Genomic DNA, 26,082 nt, shown 5'->3' on the forward strand with positions numbered 1-26,082 from the left:
GTTTTTTCCCCCCTTAGACTGTATCACTTTGTTGCTGTAAATGGTAAATATTTTGAAAATATCGGATTCAAGTTATTTATACTGCAGTGACATCTGTTACAGAAATTTTTAACTAATTTTTAAATTCTGTCGGGCAAAATGTACTGTTCTTCCAAGCACAAATGCCTGAAACGGTGCATTTTTCAATGACTTTCCTTTTTTTTAAAATTTAATTTATCAAATGAGCTCGCACATTTGGGGACACCCAGTATAATACTAATAAAATTAATAGATATACTTAGTGATAATAATATTATTTATATTTTGTTATTTGTCTAGTATTATTTTCGAATAAATGACTTTCCTATCGCTTCTAAGTGTGTTAAGGCCCTTTACACACGATTCGGTCATAATTTCTGTAGGCAGGGTGCCCACAAAAGGTCTTAGCAATCTTCAAGAAACGCTTCAGTGGGATTACAACTAGTGTGAAAGCAATAGAGTCGAATTTAATGCTAATAAATCGATCTTCATGTGGATCACTGGCAAAAAGGACTTACATCCCTGACACTACTATTGAAATTAATAGCAATCAAGTCTCACTTGTTAACGCTAGAAGATACCTTGTTGTCATTTTAGACAAGAGAGCTTATTGTGAGGAGGGAACCATCAAAGCTAAGAAAGCAAAACACATGTTGAACAAAATTTGTCACACTCGATCTACTCTCGCTATCTTCAACAACCTCGCCTCATACAAAATGGCCGTTCCACTCATTTTTCTCTACTCTGCTCCGGTACGGATGTATAAGAGTAAAACCAATTTTATCGAATTGGAACGATTTCAAAATGTCACGCTCCATCACTTTCTCAATTCTCCGAGGTTATTAGAAATAAAGATATAAGAGTGGATACTCGCGTATCGAAACAATCACACATTATGCCCGAAAACTTGCTAGAAATTATTATTATTTTTTCAACATTTGAGGGAAATCGTTGCATATCCCTATACACAGAGGCTCAGATTTGTCAGACCTAAAATTTTTCTGACGGTCATTAGACCTGATATAAAAGGATTATAATGTGTTAATAATTTATCTATTCATTTCATATCATTCACGATTTCACCATATTAGCATAATACTAGTGTTTCACATTGGTAAATATTCATCACGATATTGTTTTAGGTTGTGGTGTGTGTGTGTTTATATGTACCTCATATTTTCGCAACATTTTCAATATTATTTACCTTGATCATTATATAATATCTTCACACTTCTTATAATGTGCATAACCTACGATAATATGATACTTAGTAAGGCGTTTGCTTGGCACAATAATGTTTTCGAATCGGCATAGATATGATGAAGAAGATATATCAGCTGAGCCTACACTCTGTGGGAGCCAAAGCGTATTAATTCGCTTTGGTGGGAGCCCTCGTTCAGCCACACAAGGTTTCAAGCGCTTTGTTCTTGACGTTCTAAAGAATAAAGATATAAGATCATGCCTTGATATAAAAGGCATAAACTAAGTCAGCTTAATATATATAGATGGCACTCAGTCCTTCAGGTATAATGAACATATAGGTCCACTCGTTACAATGCTCCCCGGCGTTCCACGGGAAAAAGCACGTTATTTAGGTGTTTGGTAGTCTGATAAAAAAATCATACGTAACGTAAAAATGTTACGCATTGCATTATTATGTTAATATTTAAAATATATATATATATATATGTTGTATTTTAATTTCTTTTTTCCTTTCCAGAATAAAATCAATCTCGTTCTGGAGAAAGATTATCCGTTCAACGATGACTCCGGTCTATGTAAATACAAAAAGTATGTTTTCCCATTTGTATATGGTTCACATTCACCGCATTACGTTATTGAGGGCCGTATTCACCGACATGGTTTAAACTGTAGTCGCAATTTTTGGATAAGAGATCAACATAGATTGGTTAAAAACCTGAATTTAACCAATCCGTGAAGATCTTTTATCAAAAAATTGTGACTATAGTTTAAACCATGTCGGTGAATACAGCCCTTAAGCGTACATTTATGAAACAGGTGAATCGAGAGTTGCCTTTTGTATTCTCCTTGAATTTCGTTGCGTTTGATTATTCAAATTTCAATTAAACTTTACAATTTTCACGACAACCTTGGGAATAAGATTAGAATTTCGAATATTTCGCGCGCGGCATATTCTATAATTTGACTTCAAACCACTTTAACACTAGAATTACCGAGAGGTCGTTTTGACCGCAGTTGAAAATTTCGTCGCTTAACCAGATCATCTTAAACGTACAACTAATGCATTTTTTTGGAAAATAAAATTGCTCATCTCATCAAGTATGGAATCGTTTATGTTTCGTTACGTTTGAGGAGTGAGTAAACGTGCAGGGTGTTTCAAAAGAAGATTGGTTAATTTCTAAAACGTGGTAGAACGCATTGAAATACTCTATTTCTTTGTCTTACAAATACTTGGTCGAAAATCTATACAGATTGCAAGTGAAATAAAATATCCTGCGACTTATTCATTGACTGATTCATCATCACCGAGCCAAAAAAACTGAAGGTATAATTATGAAATTTTGTCTGTAGTTTTATTTTATAATTTAGAGACTTTCGCGCCAAGAGGGATTTTTGAAAATTCAACCCCCTAAAGGGATCTTAAGGAAGAATTTCTAGCTTACTAAATCCACGCAAGCGAAGCCGCGGGTAGTGTAGCTGAGTATAGCTAGTAGGATGCAAAAGTGCCAGACTGTAAAGCTAAGATGAAGCCTATTTCGTTTTCGACCATACATTTTCTGCCGCCGCAGGTCGATGTGTCAAAGGGTGGACCAAATGAGAGTGAAAATTTTATACACAATGACCTTAGTATCATGTATTTTACCGCACAGAACCATTGTTTGCCATATTTGGGCTCTTCTGAGAGGTAATTCGCACCCCATCACCTCTTTTCTGATCCGTGCCAGGCATTTTGTTGGCATATAAGGTTATTGCTCCATTTCTTCAGAATTTTATCCCATCCAGCTTCAAACGTAAAGTCTCTTGATTGCCCAGTTGGGATTAGGGTTGATTGGATGGGGGCATAGGTAGCAAAACACATTGGATTTAGATCACTTGAGCCCTCAAGAATATTCGTGAAGCATGTCCTCAATAATTCATGAACATAAAAGCAAATGCACGTTACCCTTCCACCGCATGCGTTTATTGAACTCCTTACGGGGTCATTTAAGTATCACGTCAGCATCGATGGGGGGGGGGGGGGTTAAGATTTGCTGACTTGATGACAAGGGGGTTTGGATGATGCTTACGTTATCAACCACCGTTTATGAAAATATGAAATATTCTTAATGGCATCTTACTCGGTGCGCCAAAAACGAGAAAAATCTTTCGCTAGTTGTCGTGGGCACCTGAACTAAAATTCTCCCTAATGATAAATCTTTCTACAGAGATTTAGTGATCGTTAAATGTTTCACGGATCCTTCAAGTGCTATGGAAATGTGTCCGGGCTGCTTAAGTACTATGGAAATGTGTCCGGGCTGTTTAAGTGCTATGGAAATGTGTCCGGGCTGCTTAAGTGCTATGGAAATGTGTCCGGGCTGCTTAAGTGCTATGGAAATGTTTCCGGACCTCGCTTAAGTGCTCTGGAAATGTGCAACGCATCACTTAAGTAATCTGTAATTATGTCACAGATCACTCATGTAATCGGCTTAAGTATGTCACCATCACTTAAGAATAGAACTAAATGCAAACTAAACACACGCTTGGAGAAAGAGCAGGAAAAATTCCTATAAAGTAACACCAATTTCATTGAAATATCTGGGTTAATGGCGAGACTCAAGCTCCGTAAGATTTATAAAGTTCAAAATCGAATTGTCGCCAAAATTTTTAATCGAATCGCCAATTCCGCAAATATTCTTCTAGCTACAACCGGTCAAATTTATTAACAACTTGTCGATTGCACCAGCTTTCGAAAGAGCATGCAATAAGACATATCGGTATTTTGGTTCAGGAGAAATTTTGCCTTTTTTTGCAATACATCACTGAAGTCAGTGTTGTCGAAGTAGAAACCTTACAGATCTTGGCGAAAATACGATTTTGCACTTCGCCAATTTCTCAGCCCTTTTTGTAGCTTGCCATTAAATCCAGATATGCTGGTATAGGTAGTGTCACTATTCAGGATTTTTTTTCCTACAAAATAAAATTGTCGCCAAAACCTGTAATCACCAATTCCTAATTTTCATTTAACTGACGATTTCACTGATTTTACTGATGATTTAGCAGAGGATTTACTAATGATTTAACTGTAAACTTAACTGTTTTGTGTAAAATTAGCTGATTTTATTTTGTAGATCTATTTAAATTTTTCTTCCATTAGATCCTCAAAGACGGTTAAAATCGCTCCAAATTTCACATGTGACGAGTAAGTATTCGTAATTGTTATTGTTATTGTGTGTGCGCGTGCGTGCGTGCGTGCGTGCAATGTTCATTTGAAATCGAGGAAAATATATATATATACTGTATATATATATATATATATATTTCAAATGATTCACATCCCACACAATGGGGACCTATGAAATTTTAAATCACAAACATTTTAACAATAACTTTTTTTATATACACTGAAAAATAAAATTTACGTCCATGTTATTAAAAAAAACAATGTCTATACTATTATAAAAAATAATAATAATAAATTGGGTTTTTTTCAAAAACGTATTTAAAGTATTTGGAAATTAATGAATCACAAGAATTTCATTAATATGCATGTATGTGTGATTGTAATATTTCAACCGAAATAATTTCTTCTAGGAAACTAGAATTTCTTTTTTAAAAAAAATTTCCTCGTCTCATGTAAATTGCAATTAAAGTATTAAAACATGAATATTTTTGTCATAAAATGTTCTTTTTTTTTCAGAAAAAAAGTCAAATATCTCTTGCCTAACATCAATACCTGGAATTCAAATTTAATTATTTCGTGGTATATTTTGAAGTTTAATGAGAGAAAAGCCGTTTGGGAAATTGATTTATTTATTTTTGGCGGTGATGCTGTTAGTTTTCTTCTTCGTGGATAATTCTCAAAATGGCCATTTTTCTGTTAAAAGCTCTGTAAATTATCTGAACAAATTTCGAAGTAGTCCTGAATTCTAGTATTGCTCGAGCTTTGCCAAAAATGACTTGCTTAAATGTTAGAGGTAAAAAGCCATTTTAAGAATAGGAGGACCACGCCTGTCACATCTTGACAGTTTTCGATTTCCGTGATGAACCAGATCGTTTAGAACGTTGGAATTTCACTTTTCCTAAAAATGCATAAATATTACGCTGTCCAACTATTACAAATTTAAAAAAAAAAACTTCCGAGGTATTTTTAGTTATACCCAGAAAGAGACCATCACCGGTCGATTCGACCAATAACGCTATAAGCACTTTCATAGCCATGCGAAGCAAATATTTCGTCGAATCGAGGCATAAAATTTCTAATAATACGTTCACTTCGGCAAATTGAAAGCATCCTTAATGATTGACTAATTACAAAATGAAAGTACTAATATGGCAAAAAATATAGTGATGCAAATCATTCAATCTTATCTTTAAGATAATAGAGAAATTTGAGCACGAGGTGACTGTTTTTTTCATCAGTATTCGCTGAAATACTGAATAATAATAATACTACCTTGGTAGGTATAATAATAAAAGATCGAAAGGAAATTTCACGTGGAATTCATCAGGGACACTTCTGTATGAAACGTGACGCGTTTACATATGAAAGACGTTACATTTTGTGTTTTCTGCGTAAAAAAAAAAAAGGAAAATATTCTTCTACTACGTTCCAGGCATTCCCAAATATTGAGGCATATTCTCACAAAGTGAGAAAAAATTTCTGAAACCATTGAGTTTTAGAGTTTTAGAACGAAACAATTGTTGATCAGATGTCTCGAAAGCATTCCGTGCACATATCATTCATTTGCCAGCGTGCGCTTTCCACAACATTCGACGTAACCTCAATAAATGCTCGGTTAATTTGAAGGGAGGGGGGATAAAACTAAGAAAACTAATTGCTTTCTTGTTGAAATTAGCTAAAAAACTTTTAGAGACCCTTACTTGCTCAGGAATCATAATTTTGCTAACTATACAACAGCAAACGCTATTGCACCAGGAAAAAAAAAAAAAACAGCGATGTCAGGTCCTACTACGCAATATAGCAAAGCAAGCGATAAATTTTCAATACGTAAAAAATCTGGAAGCGTAAAATGTGTTTTTGATGTAACGTAGATGTCGAAAAGTGTAGAAAGTGTGATGTGCAATTATAATGTTTAGAATGTAGATAATTTTTTTTTTATCAGTTCTGTAACGAGGACTTTCATGGGTAGATAATTAATCTCTTTCTTTTATTGATCTGTGTCTATTGTATGTTAAAAAGGCCTTTGAAAAGGGGAAAAAAGAAAAAAAAATTAATTAATTACGCAGGTACCCTTAAGCATACCTCAAGTGTTAACGTGAAAAAAGAATCATTAAAAACCAGGTACACATATGTATATCTCTGCAGCGAAGAGGTTAAAAATAAAATTTATTTGGAAAATTCCGAGTTTTTATGTTCTATTTCTCTCACACTCATATCCACATTCAAACATTAAAAAAGAAAATATGCGAAAATCGAGGTTTTATTGTGAAAATCAACCTCCTGTCATTTTGACCGGTATTGGTCCTTCTAGCGACCGAGCATTTCATGAATTGACTAAACTTCGACACTGGCCGTGTTCGCGAACTAGCTGGCGACTTCTAGCTTGCTCGCATCAAATCTTGTTCACTAAAATTTTCTATCTTTGGACACATTTGTGCTTAGATAAATATGATACCGTTCAAGCCTATGAGGATAGGCTCAGCGTGAATTGACTTTCTAAAGTCTTGAGTTGTCGTACACTTCTCGCATTAACCAAATGGTATGCCTAAAGCAAGGGAACTACCAGAGAATTGGTAAGAATTTCTGAATTAAGACTTTGGTGCTTCGTGAAACGACTTTACACATTTATCTGAAGCCTAGACAATTTGGATAAAAGGCCAAATATTTTCAAGATTGGCTCTTCTATCTTGGACAATTACTGAATTGGCCGTTGAACAACAAGCGCATTGGGGAATTGGTCAGCCAAGGATAGACGTACTACTTGTTAATTCGCTTATGTTTAAAAACTTGGGTCAAAATGACCTGGCTGAAGCTAGAAGTGGCTTAGGCTATTTTCGTACTGATTAGGCATTGTTCGTTTCGTAAGAGGGTTGACCACTAAGTTTTTACCATGTCATTTGACCAAAGCCTTCACCTCCAAAAAAAAGGCGGTCAAACTTTTAGCTTTCGAAACTTTTCCTTCGATAATTCTCGAATGGATGCATTGAAAATTGGCCAAAAAAAGCCCGAAATATAATCGTGCATCATTACATACAGTACTTCTCACGCATTGGCCACATGGCTTGTCCAAGTCCAGTGAGGCCAGAAATTTCACACTTTGGGGCCGTGATATATTCATATATTTCATTTTTATTTCCAGCTTCGTCGGGGAAGAAAACATGATGCTTTACCAATTAGCTTTCCACGGACCGCTAGTGGCTGCCGTGGACGCCACTGGCTGGCAGGACTACCTCGGTGGCGTCATACAGTATCACTGCGATGATGACAGGAACCACGCAGTTCAGATTGTTGGATATGATCTAACTGGTAACTTTTTTTCCCACTTTTTATTGAGACTCGTAGAGATTTTTTTCTAAATTACGAATTACATCTCGGTCAAGTGTTTTTCATTCGTAGTACCACCAAAAATTGGGAATGAAAACAGTAAACGACACCATAATAATGCCATAAATAATAAAATAAATAACAACGAAATAAACAATACCATAAGATAAAACATCCCGACAGACTGTAATCGTGAAAATACCGAAATAACGGTAAGATAAAAATCCCGACAAGACTAAAATCCCGATGAGACCGAAATCCCAGTGATATAAAATCCCGATAAGACCGAAATCCCAGCGATACAAAATCCCGATAAGACTGAAATCTCGACAGACCAAAATCCCAGCGATATAAAACCCCGATAAGACCGAAATCCCGACAGACCGAAATCCCAGCGATATAAAATCCCGATAAGTCCGAAATCCCAGCGATATAAAATCCCGATAAGACCGAAATCCCAGCGATATAAAATCCCGATGAGACCGAAATCCCAGCGATATAAAATCCCGATAAGACCGAAATCCCAGCGATATAAAATCCCGATAAGACCGAAATCTCGACAGACCGAAATCCCAGCGATATAAAACCTTGATAAGACCGCAATCCCGACAGACCAAAATCTCAGCGATATAAAATCCCGATAAGACCGAAATCCCAGCGATATAAAATCCCGACGTATCAAAATATTTTTTTCAAAAATAATATTTAATTAATTTTCCTCCGAAACACGATGTGGCGGCACAAAATAAATGAATACATCACGATCGAAATAAATTTTAAAAATTTAATTTTCAACAGATGAGGCGCACTTTTCATTTTTTGTCGAAACAATCACGTGGATTTCGACAAGATGAAAGTGTAGTTTATCTGTTGAGAAATAATTTCTTAAAATTTAATTTCAGTGCCACCACATTATGTTTCAGAGGTCAGTTGATGAAATATTATTTTGGAGAAATTAATTTTTATGTGCCGGGATTTCGGAATAATCTGTGATTCAGTATTATTGGGATTTTGGTCTTATCGATGTTTTGGATCTGACGGGATTATGGCTGTGACGGAATTACGACCAAAACCCATCTTTTCATCACCCCATCGGAAGAAATGGCCTCTATGTTAGGAACAAGTGTGTATGTAACCGATGTCTTTGTGTATCACATTTCCATCACCTGCGAGACACGTAACATGATCCATCAAAACCTCGTATTACACGCACGTATACAAGATATCACCATAGGACATATGATATGTATGATATTGTCCTGTATTCCGCTTAACCGGTCAGAAAGAATGGTGTATTTCTTTTGTGTAATGGTGTATTCTTTCTCACACCACAGCAAGTTTCTTATTGTTGAGAACAAATAACCTCAGGACTAAAGTCGGTCGTACACTTCCAATGGCTGTGAGATGGCCTATTCCTATCGGACCCCGTGTCCGGAAAATTCACCGCCATGCAATTCCCGGAAAACGGTTGTTACGTCGAACGTATTCAAAAAATCAGAAAATTTAACTTTTCCGCTTTTTCCACCTTTTGGAATTTCCTTTCAAGTGATCGACTACGAGAAGAAGGAAACCCCCAACTCTTCTGCTCTCATAATTGAATCACAGTTTTTAATCATTAATGTGAACAAACTACTCTTTGGAATGTTCAGTGAATTCGGTTATTTTGACTTTCGGCATCAATTTCTAATTTTCGCCAAAACGTTCAATTTGAGAACTGTCGTATCTCCCCCTCATCCACTTTAACCGGCATGCCGCAAAATCCGAGGACACCATGTTATTAAATGTTGTTGTCCATTCTCGGCATGCTGGGAAAAGCGAGGTTCAAAAATGATCACAGTATGCATTCAGTCAATTCAATGGATTTTTATAATAAAGGTATTTAAGAATTTCTCCAGAATCTGCGATACGAATTTTTCCTTCGATATTTCGCGGTGTGCCGTCTAATGCGTGGGAACACGCTTAAGATATGGATCTGCTTATTTAAGACTGCCATGTCGAATGAATAATTTTCAGAATGGAAACATAGATTCAGTTATCTGTATAATTCTTCCATTGCAAAAATTAGTAAAATTGCGGAAAAATCAACCACGTGGGAAGTAGGAGTGATCCACCATGTGAGAAAATAAAACCGAACACGAGGAAGCGTAACAGGTGGCATGGTAGGACAAAATTTTGGGCCTGTCGCAACGTTCGTTATAATGGAAGGGTCGTTATAACGAGCGTCGACCGTATTTACTTTTTTTTATAATGTGGTATTGAAATGGTTAATGTTCTCAAAGTTCGCCGCTTTTTCCGCAGTTCTCAAATTTTCCGAGGCATTCCACGTGAAAAATAGAGAAAAAAATCGAAAATTTCAATTACAGATATCTTAGTGAATATTTCCATTGTATTGTTACGGAATAAATTTATATTCAAGTTATAATAGTTTATTGGAAACCAATAATGTGCGGCTTCACACAGTCAAATAAAGTGAATAACATTCATGGAATACATGTCATTTTCGATTTCTCTATAGGTGAGGTTCCATATTATATCGTGAGAAATTCTTGGGGCACTCGATTTGGAAATGACGGTTACATCTACATCGAATACGGCAAGAATTTATGCGGTAAGAGTATATTTCATACATAAATTTTTTCTTTGACCAGGGGGGATTACACTACAAAAATTTGATAAAAGATCTTCCACAAAACTTGAAGAAAAAAACAAATTAAAAAGCGTATCGGTTACATTCGATCGAATGTAACCAATAGGCTTATTAGTTGTTTTTTCTCTAGTTTTGTAAAAGATCTTTTACCAAACTTTTATAGTGTAAGGCCTTTCCCTCATAAAGCAAGGAGTACAGAGTGATTTTTTTTTAAAAGCCGAGCACAACTCAGGTCTATCGCCATGGGCAATTTACTACCTAGTGAGTTGTGCCGGAAGTGTACCTAACAGTCTGAGTGCGTATTTAGTGTTGTGTATGATTTTTAGTGCTGCCATATCTATATCTCAGAAGTGAAGTGTAATGACTGAATATTTCTACTGTATGTAGGGCTGTTGCTCTCTATGGCGACACTTTTTAACGGGGAGATCGGCTCGCGCATTTGCGCCTTGAAGTTGGGAACCACAGAAAACTAACTTCAGCCGACCACCACTGTGGTGAGGCTCGAACCCGGGTCTCCGTGATGCGAGTCCGTCACTATGACCACTCGACCAAGACAGCGGCAGTAGAGAGTGATTGTAATTAAAGATGCAATTTCAAAACGAGCCACTGGTCAGAACAACTTGAAAATTTGCATGAACACTCCTGAAACAATTTTGTCTGGCGAAAAAGAAAAAAATAGTTATAAATTTATCGATAGGTAATGCCAGGGGTGGAACTAGAGGAAGTTGGGGGGGGGGGTGGCAATTGCCCCGGGCGGAAAAAAAAATTAGGAGACGGCAGTTTTGTGTGCCCCTGGCGGCAAAATCCTTGTTACGGCCCTGGATAGCGCTATACTGTTGAAACACTAGGAAATTTGCTCGCAGAATAGAGACAATAGTCAGCCAGGTCAATAATTTAATTAGTATCGCAAAGTTTCACAATTAATGGAAGAACCACAAAAAAATGAAGTCACAAAACAAAGACCTGTGACCCACGTAAGAAATGTTCAATATTACTGTCCACCTAGTCCTAAACCGCAAAACTACATCTTTCATATCGGATCAGAGAATGTCGGTGCGAGTGTTGTGGAGGTGGTCCGTAATGCGGGCCCCTCAAATGAGAAAAGAAGAAAACTAGAAATAAAATTTTAAACTTAAAAATTAATGGGATTTATTTTCTATACCTTTATTTCCCCGTATACTCTATTTTCACGTTTTAGCTCTGAAAATTGATTGTCATGATATTTTTCGATGTGCTCTCCCTTTATATAGATGCTACAAGTTGAGAATTCTTTGATGAAGTACTTTAGAATTCTTGGGTAAGCACCAAATGCTTTGAATTTTTCGAGATCAGCGTGGAGGATGCGGTGGCAGCTGATCTGGAGAAAAACATTAGAAATTCCATTTTTTTTTTGTGTAGATTTCTGTTTTTCCACAAGCTTAAGATTGTTTTCGGCCCATCGATGTTTCGGCCCTAGGAAGCCGTAAAAAACACGCAGAAATATCCCAAGCATCTTTATCGGTCTTTGACTTATTTTTGGGAAGTTCTTTTTATTCCACACATTCTGTACTGCAATCACAGTATTCCATATTCTTCGAGAAATTCTCGAAAAATTCTAAGACAGCACGGGTCTTACCAAAAAGAGCACCTTCTCCAAAGAATTCCTGACTTAGAGCATCTATATAAACGGGAACGCATAGAAAATATCATGGCAATCAATTTTGGGAGCTAAAACGTGAAGATGAAGTGTATATGGGAACAAAAGTGGAAAAATTCCCATTATTTTTTAATTTGAAATTTTATTTTAACTCGAATTTGGATTTATGTGAAACATCCAGATACGGGTCTTATGCAGTCGAACCCACTTATAACAAACACGGATATAACGAATTTTCACATACAGCGAAGTTTTTTTGATGCCCGCGATTAAGAACCAAAAAGGAATCGAAGAAATATTCCAATTCAGAGAAAACAAGAATCCAATGGTATAAGAGATTCAGGGGAGAGAGGAGTTCATGCTGAAACGGTGGCAACTGTTTTTTGAAGTATGCAAAATGCTGAAAATTGCGGACCTAAACACGGTATATCACTAATTGTAGTCAAAAGATGGAATTTATGACAAGTTGGCTAATTACTGCAAAAATAGGGCGAAGGGTAGGGAAATAAAGGGCTGCTACACTTCGCAGTAAACGCAAATTTATTTCACGAAAAAAACATTCAGATAACTAGATGACCATATTTCATTGAGAAAATAACGGGAACTACAATCTTTAATACGGGAAAATACGGGACATCGCCAATTGCGATCAAAAATGCTGCCACTGATCGAAATAATCCTCTATTGTAGTTAAAATCACTGAAAAATTGAGAACAAAACCTTGAACCTGACAAATATGTAAGATGAATATTTTTTGGTATTTACAGCTATAATTATCATAATAAGTTACGAAAACGCTGTTTATTCACGATTTTTGCAAACGTTACGAGTTCAAGTGAGTGTCGTTGAAAAAAAAAAACGGAACAAATGTATATATATATATAAAACAATGCAGAACAAATAAAAGTACAGTGAATGTCCCGTAATACGGGACACAAGTGGCCCGTCGAATTATTTCAGACATTTTACTAGTCCTTGGGTTCAGAAAGGTTGCGAAACGCAGTAGTAGAGTAAAGAGGGGAAAAATTACTGATATGTATAGAATTTGAAAAAAAGTTTTTGTTTTGTCTGTTAAATGTCAAATTAAGAATGCGTTGGATTGGATAATATGCAGCAAAAATTGTGATTTTTTATTTATCCCCTCTGTATGCTAGATTTGATGCCCCGTAGAGCCCCCCCCCCCCCCCCGGATGGCAGGATTCACTGAATGCATTACACTAGACAAAACGTTTTAAATAATCCATACACGCTCCATGTGGATTTCCGAAGATTCAAACGATAATCGGTGCGCGGAAATTCCGAAAATCGAGTTAGACCAAGTTCTCTCTCGCGCTCTCTCTCCAACTCAAATCGTTTATGATTGACTCACGGACTGAAAGCATTTCCAGACAGGAATAATAAAATATGATCTCAGCCAGCCGTAAAAAAAGTTCCAAAAATTCAAGTTCAAGGGCAGAAATTCCGGAAAAATTCAAGATTTCGTTCGAATTTATTCCGGCAGAAATGGGACTTCTTGAATATATGCGAGTTTGGTCCATATCGTATTCAAGACAAGCTGTGACTTGACTACTAAGTAGAAACTTATCTTTTTTGCATTTTGAGCGAGTAGATGATAAATTCCAATATTTACGCTTATCCTTATGCCGGGCAAAAACGAATCATCAAAATCATCAACTGCGAAAACAGTCAAAATCACTATGTTGCGGTGAATGTGATAAATTCGGTGATTATGCATAACCACCGAGCATTTTTGTAGGCTTGGTATAAATTTGTAAATTTCCCTAAATTTATCACTTACACCGGCGATTATGCAGTTTACCCAAGCGAAAATTATGCGGCAAATATGATCAAACTGGTAACTTTTATTTCTTCACTTTTTACTGAGACTCGTAGAGATTTTTTCTAAATTACGAATTGCATCTCAGGGGAGTGGTTTTCATTCGTTGTACCACCAAAAATTGGGAATGAAAACAGTAAACGACACCATAATAATACCATAAATAATAAAATAAATAAATAACATCGAAATAAACAATACCATAAGATAAAAAATCCCGACAGACTGTAATCGCGACAATACCGAAATAACGGTAAGATAAAAATCCCGACAAGTCTAAAAGCCTGATGAGACCGAAATCCCGACAGACCGAAATCCCAACGATATAAGCGGCAATTAAAAATGCCGAAATATGCATTTAAAAATGCCAAAATATGCATTTAAAAATGCCAAAATATGCATTTAAAAATGCCAAAATATGCATTTAAAAATGCCAAAATATGCATTTAAAAATGCCAAAATATATACTATCTTTACACACATCCATATTTTTTATGGGTATCTTTTTTCTGCCACCTCGTTTAGGCAATTTGCTTGTTGTGTCTTTTGTGTTTGTATTTGAAAAATCTTGAAAAAAGTTAAAAATTCGAAAATATGAACCAAAAATGTGAAAATATGCGTTAAAAAAATCACTATGCAAAAAAAAAAACCATATATGTTGTTAAAATTCATATTTTCTATTTGTTAGTGCATATTCATTTACCTCCTCACATATGCATATACTGCATATATGCAAATAACTTCTAAATACCGTATTTTTTATTTGAGCATTTTCAATTTCTAGTTAGTCGTGGCTGTTCAGTAACGAAAATAACAGTAAAAAATAATTTCGAGACAATTTTGAAAAGAATTGAACATTTTTGACGCTAACGCTGAAACAGTTGATATTTGAAAAAAAAAACAACATCCTACGTGCGGGTAAAAACCCCGATGTTATGAAAATTTTATGAGCAACATTCATTTGAAAAACTATGAAAAAGTGATTGAGTTTCAATAAACCTTCACAAAAATATGCACTTATTCTTAGAATTCTTTGATTTTATGCATTTATATGCATTAATGCTGGAAAAGGCCAAAATATGCGAATGCATGTAATCCGGGCTCTAATTATAACACTTTCCGTTTGAAGCCAGTTCCATTTATTATTAAATATTTCATTATTTATTTACACAGGTATTGCTGAAGAAGTCTCATCCCTAGATGTATTGTAGATGTAATTACGCCATTACCGAACAAGCATTTCTCGACATTCAGCTGTGTGTATGTGTAGGGGCTATGCATGTGATGCTGGAAAAAATTTCGGATAACTTAAATATTTATTTATTTACGGAGAGTAAATCTCCGAGGAAAACAATTATATTCAAGGTACGCAATTTATGTGCACGAGTGTATCAATTGATGTTCGTCATGGGAATATGTTATGAATATTCGTACACAAGCCGTAATAACTAAACACTATCTGAGATGTATGAATTAAACAAATGCTATATGTATTCGTATACGTGCTCTTTAGTGTGTAATATTTTTTGACCTGTCCTGTCCGTGATTTTAGTTAGTTTCGTTTTTCAATGATGTCATCCATAATCGTGATTTCTCTGTAATTTTGCGTTATTTGTTGTTTCGTTTGCACCAGCTATCTCTACTTCTCATTATGTATTGATGACTGTTTTCTAATTTCAGTGATAATTTATAGATAATTTATATAATAACATTTACTATAATATATTCTTATGTGTTAATATTATGTTGTGAAGAAACTCTGAAAGTTTAATAAAATAGTTGGAATTTGTTTGAATCAGTTCAATCTTTCGTTGTGTGATATTCTCCATGGTTCTAGACGTGTAGCAAGTGATTTTATATGGATTGTTCAGATGAAGCGTAGACGAAGAAGAAAACAACTCACCACTTTCACTATGCCAGTGTTCTTCAACCTTTTTTTTTACACCAGTTGACCGGTGAGAGGGATCGAGGAGGTAACCAACAGGGATTATTTTGCTATCATGTAGTGGCAACGGCGCTTTTGTAAACACAACGTTTTTGTGTCTACGGCGAGTAATAAGCGGTTTGGGCATTTTCACTCCAATCCTTAGTTTATGTATCTCCACTTTCAACGAAAAAAATAATCTGTTATCAATATTTAGCCAGGCTGGAAGTGGTGGAAGGACATTATTCACATGCAAGGTTCTCTTCAAACGTGAATGAAACAAGAGGCAATCAAAAATATATTGCAATTATTTTTATAGAGTATAATTTGGTTTCCTCTTTATTCATAAGTTTAATTTATACAAATATATTATATATGTTAATGCCAAAGCCCGAAGTTGGCCGCTTCGCGAATTCGCCAACCCAGTTGACCCGGCTCAGACTTTTGCTGGCCCTTGTATGTCGATCCCTATACATCCCTATTTATCTTTCTCTGAGGTATCGATATTCTGATTAATTTGACCGTTGGTGTTGCCATAGCTAACGAAAAATAGTGAGCTATGGCTAATTATAGATGGTTATAATTGTCACAAAAATAAAAACGCCAACGCGGTGATGACCATGAATCATAGTGATCGATATACAGGGTACATTATGTACATATACATTATACAACTATACTCGCAATACGTCTTGTGTTATTTTTTCAATATTATCATTCAATAAGTATGCATTAGAGTAGTACAGGCAAACCTCGTTAGTGCGTCACCCGGTTAACAAGTCACTCCGCTTACCGGGTCACTTTTTGGAAGTCCCAATTGTCTTCAGGCAGGAATCGGCACAGCTATGGCTTACTCCGTTTAACGAGTCACTCCGCTTACTAAGTCATATTTTTGCTCTCCCAAGAGTGACTCATTAACAAAGTTTGACTGTATTCATTATTGCTAATTTCTTCACACACATGTCCAGTAGGGGCGCGGTAGCCCAGGTCGATAAGATACTCGCCTAAAGTACCAGAGGATGTTTAGAGGTGTCGCGAGTTCGATACCCGGTTCATCCTTGTCAGAAAACTTTCCTGACACAGGGGTACAACAAAAACCGACGACTTGAGCGCAGCAAAAAAGAAATTGCTACCGCAGGGAGTTTCCCATCGAGGGGTTAGCGCACCAACCTCTCGATGAGTGTAAAAAACAAGCCTTCCGTTCGGAATCGACCATAAATTGTACGTCCCGGTCTAATTATAGCCCTCGTGTGCAGAAAATGACCGTGGTGCGTCAAAAATTATCAATGACATGTCCAGTAGCTTGATATTTTTTTACTAATACGGTATTGGTAAATGGCACTGCTATTATAAAAAACATTCCTTTTCTACTTCCCCGAAATCAAAATTTCCAATAAGTCGAACTAACGATAACTCGAAGTTTTTCGTCGGCCGCTACACATTCGTGTTATCGAGATTTGACGGTGTCATAAATACTGAAATTTTTTCACTCAATATTCAAATTTCGTCATTGCATAAAATCAATTCTTTAAGGTTTAAATTTTAAAAATACGTAATTAAGTTTTTAAATATAATTGATACGTTAATTAAGTTATTAAGTAATAAAAAATAGTAATTCCAATTGAAACGCTTCTCTTCATGTTTCTTATTCCACGCATAAGACTAAAACTGACATATAAGATCGAATGGAACATGTACAGCGAAAAATCGACGGTTGCAAAAATTGACACTACGACGAATTTGTCACACGATGAATTGGCAACGCGAAAAATGTTATCGCGACGAATTGAATCGACCAACTGACCGTCTACGACATTGATGCAAACCCTCTAGAAAAAAGTGGCGTCTCAAAATTCATGATGAATTAATGATACATGAATTGTGCTTAATCGATGATAAATAAATAAATTATTCATTGAGATACACGATTGATTAATTAATAATAATTAATTTTTATTAATTTATGATACGTGAATTTGTTTTAATTTTCTCGGAAAATGTGTTCCATGAAATTCTTAGATTGTGCGACGTTTTTCCTAGATCTCGGGATGACAGAATACACGAGCTATCACGTGGTCATCATACAATAAAACAGTCTGCATTAGTAAAAAAAAATCTGCGTAACAATCTCACGCGATAGAAGTGATACGTCTATGTCAGTGTTTCTCAACCGCCGGGCCGCGGCCTAATACCGGGCCCTAACACTAGTTACTCTGGGCCGCGAGTGATTCGAGGATTCATTTTTCCCATTCATTTCTCGTTAGTTGTGTGTATGAACGGGCCTTTCACTTACGCAAAAGCGATTTACCGGGTCGCGGACTTGCGAAGATTGAGAACCAAAGGTCTAGTCACGAGGGGTTAGGGGAAAGGTAGTAAACTGACACAAACCGCAAAAATGGTTCAGGCAACCGTTTCCAAAGACCCCGTTTACATGGGAAATAGAAAAAGCGGTTTTAAGACCTGCTACAAGAATTTTCACCAATGACTGCTTTTGATTCAATGAATGGATCATTCACATTAAAAACTTGCAATCCTATGAAAAAGATAAACCACATAAAAAAAAGTTCTTTCTTTTAATGAGATAAATTTCCAGAACTGTTCCAAACAGGTGCTATCGGGAAGAGATTCATAAAACAATTGTTTTTTACATTCTCAGATTCATTCATATCAAAACGGGCATCACGATCTCGTTTCGTCAAACCTCGTTCTTGGAGTTCCCATTAGAACTCGATTTCTTCTCCTCTGTGATAGAAAGCCTCGTCTTCATCTTGTCGGTGAGAGGTGGTATCCAAGCTCTTGGTATCAAGTACGTAGACAGATTGTACAGGTCCACGAACACTTTGTAGCGGTCACTGTATAATACAAAACAATAATTATGAAATTCAACTTTTTTTTTTTAAATGTTCGATAAATTTTGAAAATTAACGAGGAGGAACTAAGGAAATCAGATTTTATACAAATACAAATACAACTCCACAACAGGCAAATTGCCCAACGAGGTGGCTGACTTAAGAACATGGATCCCCGAGCCATTTTTTTGGAGGCCCTACCTACTACCCTGCTTTGATATAACTCGTGTACGCACCGTAATTTTTTGTCATCATTTTGCTCCTTTTTAATGGATTTTCCAATTTTTAGTGACCGTTTGATGCACCCGATACTTTTAAAATCACGGTACCAGATCTCATTAACATGTAGCCTTCTCCCTCCCACTCGTACACATCTAAAGCTCAGTGAGCCAAGGCGTTAAGATGGTCCCAGGCCATAAGATAGACAGGCATGACAGCTGACCTGCCCAGAGAGACCATATTGGGATGGTTTGCGCTCGTTCCCAAAAGGATGGACGGTCTCGGGTAGCCTGATGATGTCAGACTCGATTATGATATACTTGACCCCAGGAAAAAAAAAATCTTATCTGACCCCAGGAAGCACCATTAACATCTCACGAGCAGAATTTTAGTGCCCCTGAGGTACATTCTTGTATCAAATTAGAGCATACATAAAACATTCACAGGCTAGCCATCTGGAAACGCTGATAATCATAACAAAAATCTTCCTCTTTCACACAAATATTTTCCACGTAAGTTTAAAACATACGGATATTACAACTTCCGAATATTTGTGTCATTATTACTCATCACAGCATTTATCTTTAACTATATTTAGCTCACAGCTATACAGCTATTTTTTTCCCAGCATTCGCTGTCCGAAAAACGTTGGCGCAAATCAGTCAATCTTGTATTTCAATATAAGTTCTCCATAACATGGTTATGTTGATATTATATATAGCACACTCCTACAGAATCGCATATTCCAATTTACATACATTGTATGCGTATATTACTTGTGAGACACGTCCCACGCACATCCTCACCAATACATACCACACATATTTACAGAAGAATTTCAGAACAACCTTGTATTGTAAGTTATACAAATACAAATACAAATACGACGCCACAACAGGCAAATTGCCCAACGAGGTGGCTGACTTAAGAACATCATGGATCCCCGAGCCATTTTTTGGAGGCCCTACCTACTACTGCTACACCCCAAATGCACCCCCCTCCGCGGAACCCCCCAACGAACCCCCAACGAATCGGTACATTCGGGAATGTGCGTGTACGTGTAGTGCAACCTGACGTTAAGTTTTTTGTTTCTGTGTAATGCTTGTTATGTGAAGTGCTGTCATCTGCCCCCAGTTTTTCTAACTATGAGTGAAGTGTTATGGTTGAATGATTTACCGTTGTAGGACTGTTGCTCTCTGTGGCGAGACTTTTTAACGGGGAGATCGGCTCGCATTTGCGCCTTGAAGTTGGGAACCACAGAAAACCAACTTCAGCCGACCACCACTGTGGGGTTCGAACCCGGATCCTCGCATCACGAGTCCGCACTATAACCACTCGACCACCACAGCGGCAGTTGTGGCAAAACGGAGTTGGCCATAGCTGTGCCAGTTCCTGCCTGAGGATAATTGGGACTTCCAAAGAGTGATCCGGTAAGCGGAGTAACGTGCTTACCGGGTGACGCACTAACGAGGTTTGACTGTATCTTGAAATGATTTCTTTCGCATGATTCTGTCATACATTCTAATGTGATTCTGTTTTCTTCTTGTGTTTTCTGTCCTTTTTGAAAGTTTGTACATTGTGTTATGAATCAACCTATAACACAAACACAAAGACCACAACAGGTAAATTTCCCATAATTGTTTTAAATTACACCTGCGTTAGAAACTTCAAAAATTATTCAATTAAATATCTATACCCTAAAGTGGAACGAAGATACCAGTATCCAGATGAACCTCCTGTGCCAAGCTGATATGAGCCAATCATCCTCTGCACCATCAAGAGATGATTATCTGAATCAAAAGAGATCAATGAAAAGAATTTGTATCTATTGAAATAAATCACTGATGTAGAGGAAACGCTGTAAAAAAAATAGGCAAATCTTACACCGCCATTTTGTTATGTACGCATCGATATCCATGAGATGGTTCAAGACTTGAAATGGTTGGTGGAATCTTGGCTCTTCCCTGTACAACGAAACCATGAGAGCGCCTTGTAAAGCTTTGTGTGAAAATCTCCTTTCACCTTAAGTATGAAAAATATGCATGAGAGGATAGAAATATAAAAATTCATGTTAATGACTGTTTATTTATGCTATGTTAAGACTGAATTCATGTTAATGTTTAATTCATGTTCTCTTCTGAGTTTACTCGTCTGTTTTACTACGCAATCAAACACGCAGGGCAATTTTAATGAGCAGAGGAAAAGGTATAATTGGTTTGTATATATTTAACGTTTTGAAGATAAGTTTTAAAAGGAAAAAAAAACTAGCTTAAAAAGAAATTATGCAAATGAATTGATTGTTAGTACGTCTTAAATGTATAAAAAATGGTTGAGATTTCAGAAAAAATCGAGTGATTTATTGGACGAAGTGGACAAATTCGTAATAACTTTGGTTCAAATTTACAGTCGACGCTCGTTTTTAAAAACACATACAGACATGAACAATTAGTAAAAAATTGGAAGTTCTTAAATGGGAAAGACACATTTGAAGGAATAGATTCGTTCGGAAAAAGCGTGTGAAATTGAGTGTCGACAGTAATTCAATATATAAAAAGTTGGTTCATTGTAATTCAATATAACCAATCTAAGAATAACTATCGTATATAAATTGGCGTTAACAACGACTGATGTATTTTGTTAGTTGCATTCTCAGGAACGTTTCTTGCAACAATAGCTGACCCTAGCAAGTCATTGGACATGAAAGAGCAATCATTTACGTTTTCAACGGAAACTGACATGAAAATAGTACCATAGTCAGGTTATTAATTACTTTTACTAATGAAAAATTGAAATTGAATTTTAATTTTTAAAAAGTAAAAGTATTCAATAATCTGATTATGAATATATTTTCTATATGTGATTTTATTTGTCTGTATTCAATACCCAGCGTTGCCTGGCTTTTCTTCAGTTACTGGGAGGATTGAAAATATGACAAACCATTACAAATTAATAAATTAATATGCATATACTGGCAGCATTAAGGAAGTGACAAACCATTGTAAAGGCATATACGTCTGAAACGCATTATTAGAGTGCCACGGAAACCAGAACTCAACATTCCAAAAGTCATTGTTGAGACCAGGGAACCTTTGCTGCCTTACAGTTTTTCTCCAGTTTAGGTTACTTGCCCTGCTCTGACAAACTTTTAAAGTAATCCATCGTTTCGTATATACATGCAAAATTTGGCGACGATCAGTCTGAAATTGTAGATTTGTGTAGAAAACATACAGACAGGCAATTTTATATTCAATTAGCTGCAATACCCGGCCCTGCGCCGATTTTCTTCAATTACTGGGAGGATGGAAAAAGTAACAAACCATTTTAAAAGAATAAACTGTTATATGCATATACTACAGTCAGCATTAAAGAAGTGACAAGTCATTGCAAAGGCATTCATTGTGAAGGTTTTCGTGTCTGAAACGCATTGTTTGGGAACCACGGTAACCAAAGTAAACATTTCAAAAGTCATTGTTGAGGACCCGGAACCATTGTTGCTCGACAATTTTTTGGCCCATTCCGGGCATTTGTCCTTCTCTGACGAACTTATAAAGTAGCCTATTGTTCAAGTCAGACTTAGTTTGGTAGTATACATGCAAAATTTCTCGGCAATAGATCTAAAATTGTAGATTTGCAGAGAACAGACAGAAAATCAATATAGACATACTGCTAAACCTATTTCATGCTCATTTTCGTTCTAACAACACACGTCTCACGAGTTGAATGGTGTCACTATCCCAAATTAGGATGCAATTAGGGTCACTGATTTGGGAATTCTCATTGACGAGCGGCTTAGGTTTTCTGAACATTGTTCAGCTGTGGTCAAAAAATGGAACAGAATACTCAGTTTCATTCCAAAAAAAGTTCTCTTCGAGTTCCCCTAAGGTCGTTCCTCCTTTTTTCCGAGGCTTAGTCCGTCCTAGACCGGAGTATACCGTAAGATTTGGGAGACCATACCTGCAGAGGGAGATAGACTTGGTTGAGAGAGGGTACAGAAAAGAGCTTCGCGTGCTCTCTTGTTGGCACACAACACTTGAGCTACGAAGAATTTGCCTGTTGTGGCCTTCGTTTTTGTATTTCTGTGTGTTTGTAGCTAAAAGTCCATTTACTATATTTCTAAAATCAATATTTACAGTAAGTAAATTAATTTATGTGAATTTTAAAACAGGCTGAGATCTTTGAAATTTAATAAAACGTACGGGGAAAAAATATATTGTGTATTTTTACGTAATGATAATGATTTTCTTTCAAAATGAGTGAAATAATTCCGAAACATGTCAAAATGAAAAAAATCTATTAAATAATAGTAAATTCGATTAAATCACTAAAATAATTCGAAAAAAAATCAACGAAATCATTGTTTCACATTAAAAAACGCCGAAAACCTCAAATAGTAAAGATAAATCAATTGATTTGTGTGTAAGTACTTCGAAAGACTACCATTTCCTTTTAATTCATTGAATTTTGTGTAAATATTTGAATGGCTAATTTGAAAATGATAAAAAGAAGACATTCCTAAAATATATATAAAAAAAAAGTTTTCATAAAGAACAATTTTTGCAAATCTTTTATATATTCGTAATTGCGCGTAGTATTACACAAATAATAGTAATCTCTCTATTTTTCTTTTACCAACTTGAAATGTCATAGTTCAAGTTTATGAAAGATCAGAATTCAGACATCGTTTGAAATTGCTTTTCTTATCCGTCGGGTAGTTTTCTTCGATGTTCAAGAAGCGTCATATAATAATAATACTTTGCTAAGAAACTCGAACGTGTGGTGCGCATCGGCTAAAAAAGAAAAGTCTCTTTTCCCCCCCTAAAAACACATTATACTTTTCCATAAAGAACATAGAAATGCGTTTGAATTATTCATCCTTTCATTGGCTTTTCAAAGTAAAAATCACAGAAGGGAAAAAGAAAACTCAAGAGTTTTGTTTCAAAAAGAAGATATAGTTTTCGTATATTATCATTCCCTTCTTAAAAATAAAGCCTCACCTCTGGCCACAAGAGATTTATGCTTTTCTTCATCGAATAGGCTATCAAAGGTTTCCTACAAAAGAAATTTCAAATGATATTTTTTTTCTGTTAAAAATATCCATACAAGCATGAAATCTCAGAAGTTCTCAAATGAAAACAACAAGGAGAAAAAATGTCCAGAAAATACTATGTAAAGTAGTCGACGATTTAAAATATGGTAATAATCTTACTCAGTTTGTGCGAAATCTTTATGTTCAACGGAAAAAAAACAAGATAAAAATCATATCCATGTATTCATTGTATAGTATCATATTATATCATGTATGTCAGGGTTGGCCAGCAGCTGGCCCATGAAGTGATTTTGTGTCGCCCGCGACAAGGTAAAAGTACCGAGGAAAAATTAAATTTGTGATCATAAATTTGAAACATTGGTTCCAACAGCAGATTTCTTGATTAAAAAACTGCTTACAAACTTCTTATTTCTAGTGACGAAATTAATTTAATAACTAATTAATTCAAGTAATAATTGAGCGGCGAAGTTGCACCCCTGATACGGCCCGCGACGCTATAGCTCACCATTATGTTGGCCCGCGAACAGAAAGAAGTTGATCACCCCTGATTTATATCATAATATATTCATTGTATAGTTCTATATTATCAAATTGTGGGGTTACGAGGTGCATGTATGGCTAAGTGGTTAAGTAGTATCAAATTGGGAAAATGGTAAAGATCAAAGTATCGAGTACACTTATAACATGCCCTAAAACTCAAGCTGAACATATCGCAGAAAATCCTAGGTGCCAGAAAAAATTTTTAGACACGCCAAAAAGATTTTTACCCGAATAAAAGAAGTCCAAAATAATGATTCTTTTGAATTTTTCATTTACATTGCGGCCATTTGACAACGGTTTAATCAAGATATCTTGAGGTCTTCCGTATTTGGTCCTTCCAACCTGGCACATAGTTGTTTATAATCTCGGCAAGTCTCAGATTGGATGAATTTTTCATTGTTTCAAAATGGCTTATCGAAAGTTTTTGTACATCTTCAAAAAAAGTATCCATTAATAAATCATTTCTCAGGTCTTCTTTTCTCATAAATCATCTTGCTCTGGTTATTTTTCTGAAACTGTTATTTTCAAAAACTTTCAAGGTCTTAATATTGACGTTGGACGCATAGGACCATACACAGGGGCTGCATAAGTAATTTTCAGTCTGATCACAGAATTGTACAAGATCATCTTGTTTTGCAAAGTAAGTTTACTTCCAGCGGGAAGTAAATTATATTAATATATCCAAACGTTTTTGTAGCTTGCGCTTTAACATATTCAATATGTATGTGCCTTGAAATTTAACTTTCTATCCATTATTAATCCAAGATATTTAGTTTGTGTTTTAGGTTGAAACTGTGTATTTCCAATCTTCAATAGATTGTTCCTCCTAAAGTAATTCTTTTTTGAGGCTTAGTTCGTCCTGGACTGGAGTATGCTGTAAGGTTTTGGAGACCATACCTACAGAGGGACATAGACTTGGTTAAAGGGGGTGCAGAGAAGAGCTACGCGTGCCCTTATTGGCACACGGGGCTTGAGTTATGAAGAGAGACTTCATTTTTTGAATATGTTTACATTGGATGAACGCAGGTGTCGAGGAGATATGATCGAAGTGTTCAAAATTTTCAATGGGATGGATAGGATGGACCATGAATTATTAGTACACCACCAATCGACTGCTTTTAACAAGGGGACACCAGTATCGATTGGTGAGGGACAATGCAAGGTTATGGTGTCGCAGGGAATTTTTCTCTAATAGGGTTGTTAATAAATGGAATAGCTTACCCCAGGAGGTAGTAAGTTGTAACACAATTAACACGTTTAAAAAGAAATACGATAAACATGGTGGGGTAAATCGAGAAGCTATCCACACTTAGAATAAGACAACCATAAGTATTCTTTATGGGCTATAATATTTTATAATGTATTGTTTGTAATTGCATTTTTAATTGGGTTGCTGTATTTTTGAAATATATGACATCCATATTTGGTATGGGCATCTTTTTCTCAGCCACCTCGTTGGGCATTTTGCCTGTTGTGGAGTTGTATTTGTATAGATGATTTTGGCCCTCCGGTGGATTTTTCCGTCTGTGACGGGAACCTCGCTTATAGCCCCGTTGACATGGGAAATAGAAAAGGCGGGTTTAATTAATACCCGCTTCAAGAATTTTCGCCAATGACTGCACTCCATTTCTTTCCTTACGAAGGATAAAAGTCAAGCGGGTGCTAGAACTCCCAATGC

At 36.1% G+C, this 26,082-nt stretch overlaps 2 protein-coding genes across 4 annotated transcripts in view; one reads left to right on the forward strand and one right to left on the reverse strand.

Annotated features, from left to right (window-relative positions):
- Positions 1-15,624, forward strand: part of LOC149088497 (cathepsin O-like) — a 53,628-nt gene extending 38,004 nt beyond the window's left edge. Inside the window, exons 6-10 of the mRNA XM_089247812.1 lie at positions 1,739-1,809; positions 4,355-4,399; positions 7,521-7,687; positions 10,221-10,313; positions 14,999-15,624. Coding sequence (XP_089103938.1) covers positions 1,739-1,809; positions 4,355-4,399; positions 7,521-7,687; positions 10,221-10,313; positions 14,999-15,036 — 414 coding nt within the window. The 3' untranslated portion in view covers positions 15,037-15,624. The remainder of the gene's footprint in view (positions 1-1,738; positions 1,810-4,354; positions 4,400-7,520; positions 7,688-10,220; positions 10,314-14,998) is intronic.
- A 2,679-nt stretch (positions 15,625-18,303) lies between these two features.
- The window catches only part of v (Tryptophan 2,3-dioxygenase vermilion), a 58,137-nt gene continuing 50,358 nt past the window's right edge, over positions 18,304-26,082 (reverse strand). For all 3 annotated transcript variants that reach the window (XM_089247823.1, XM_089247840.1, XM_089247832.1), the window contains exons 11-14: positions 23,812-23,866; positions 20,702-20,839; positions 20,514-20,607; positions 18,304-18,601 (exon numbers count right to left, since the gene is read on the reverse strand). In XM_089247823.1, the coding sequence (XP_089103949.1) occupies positions 18,445-18,601; positions 20,514-20,607; positions 20,702-20,839; positions 23,812-23,866 (444 nt within the window). In that variant the 3' untranslated portion in view covers positions 18,304-18,444. The remainder of the gene's footprint in view (positions 18,602-20,513; positions 20,608-20,701; positions 20,840-23,811; positions 23,867-26,082) is intronic.

This window comes from Pholcus phalangioides, unplaced genomic scaffold, assembly GCF_987345545.1.
Source record: "Pholcus phalangioides strain wild (caught in Gottingen) unplaced genomic scaffold, Ppha-v1.0 ptg000003l_1, whole genome shotgun sequence".
Lineage (NCBI taxonomy): Eukaryota > Metazoa > Arthropoda > Arachnida > Araneae > Pholcidae > Pholcus > Pholcus phalangioides.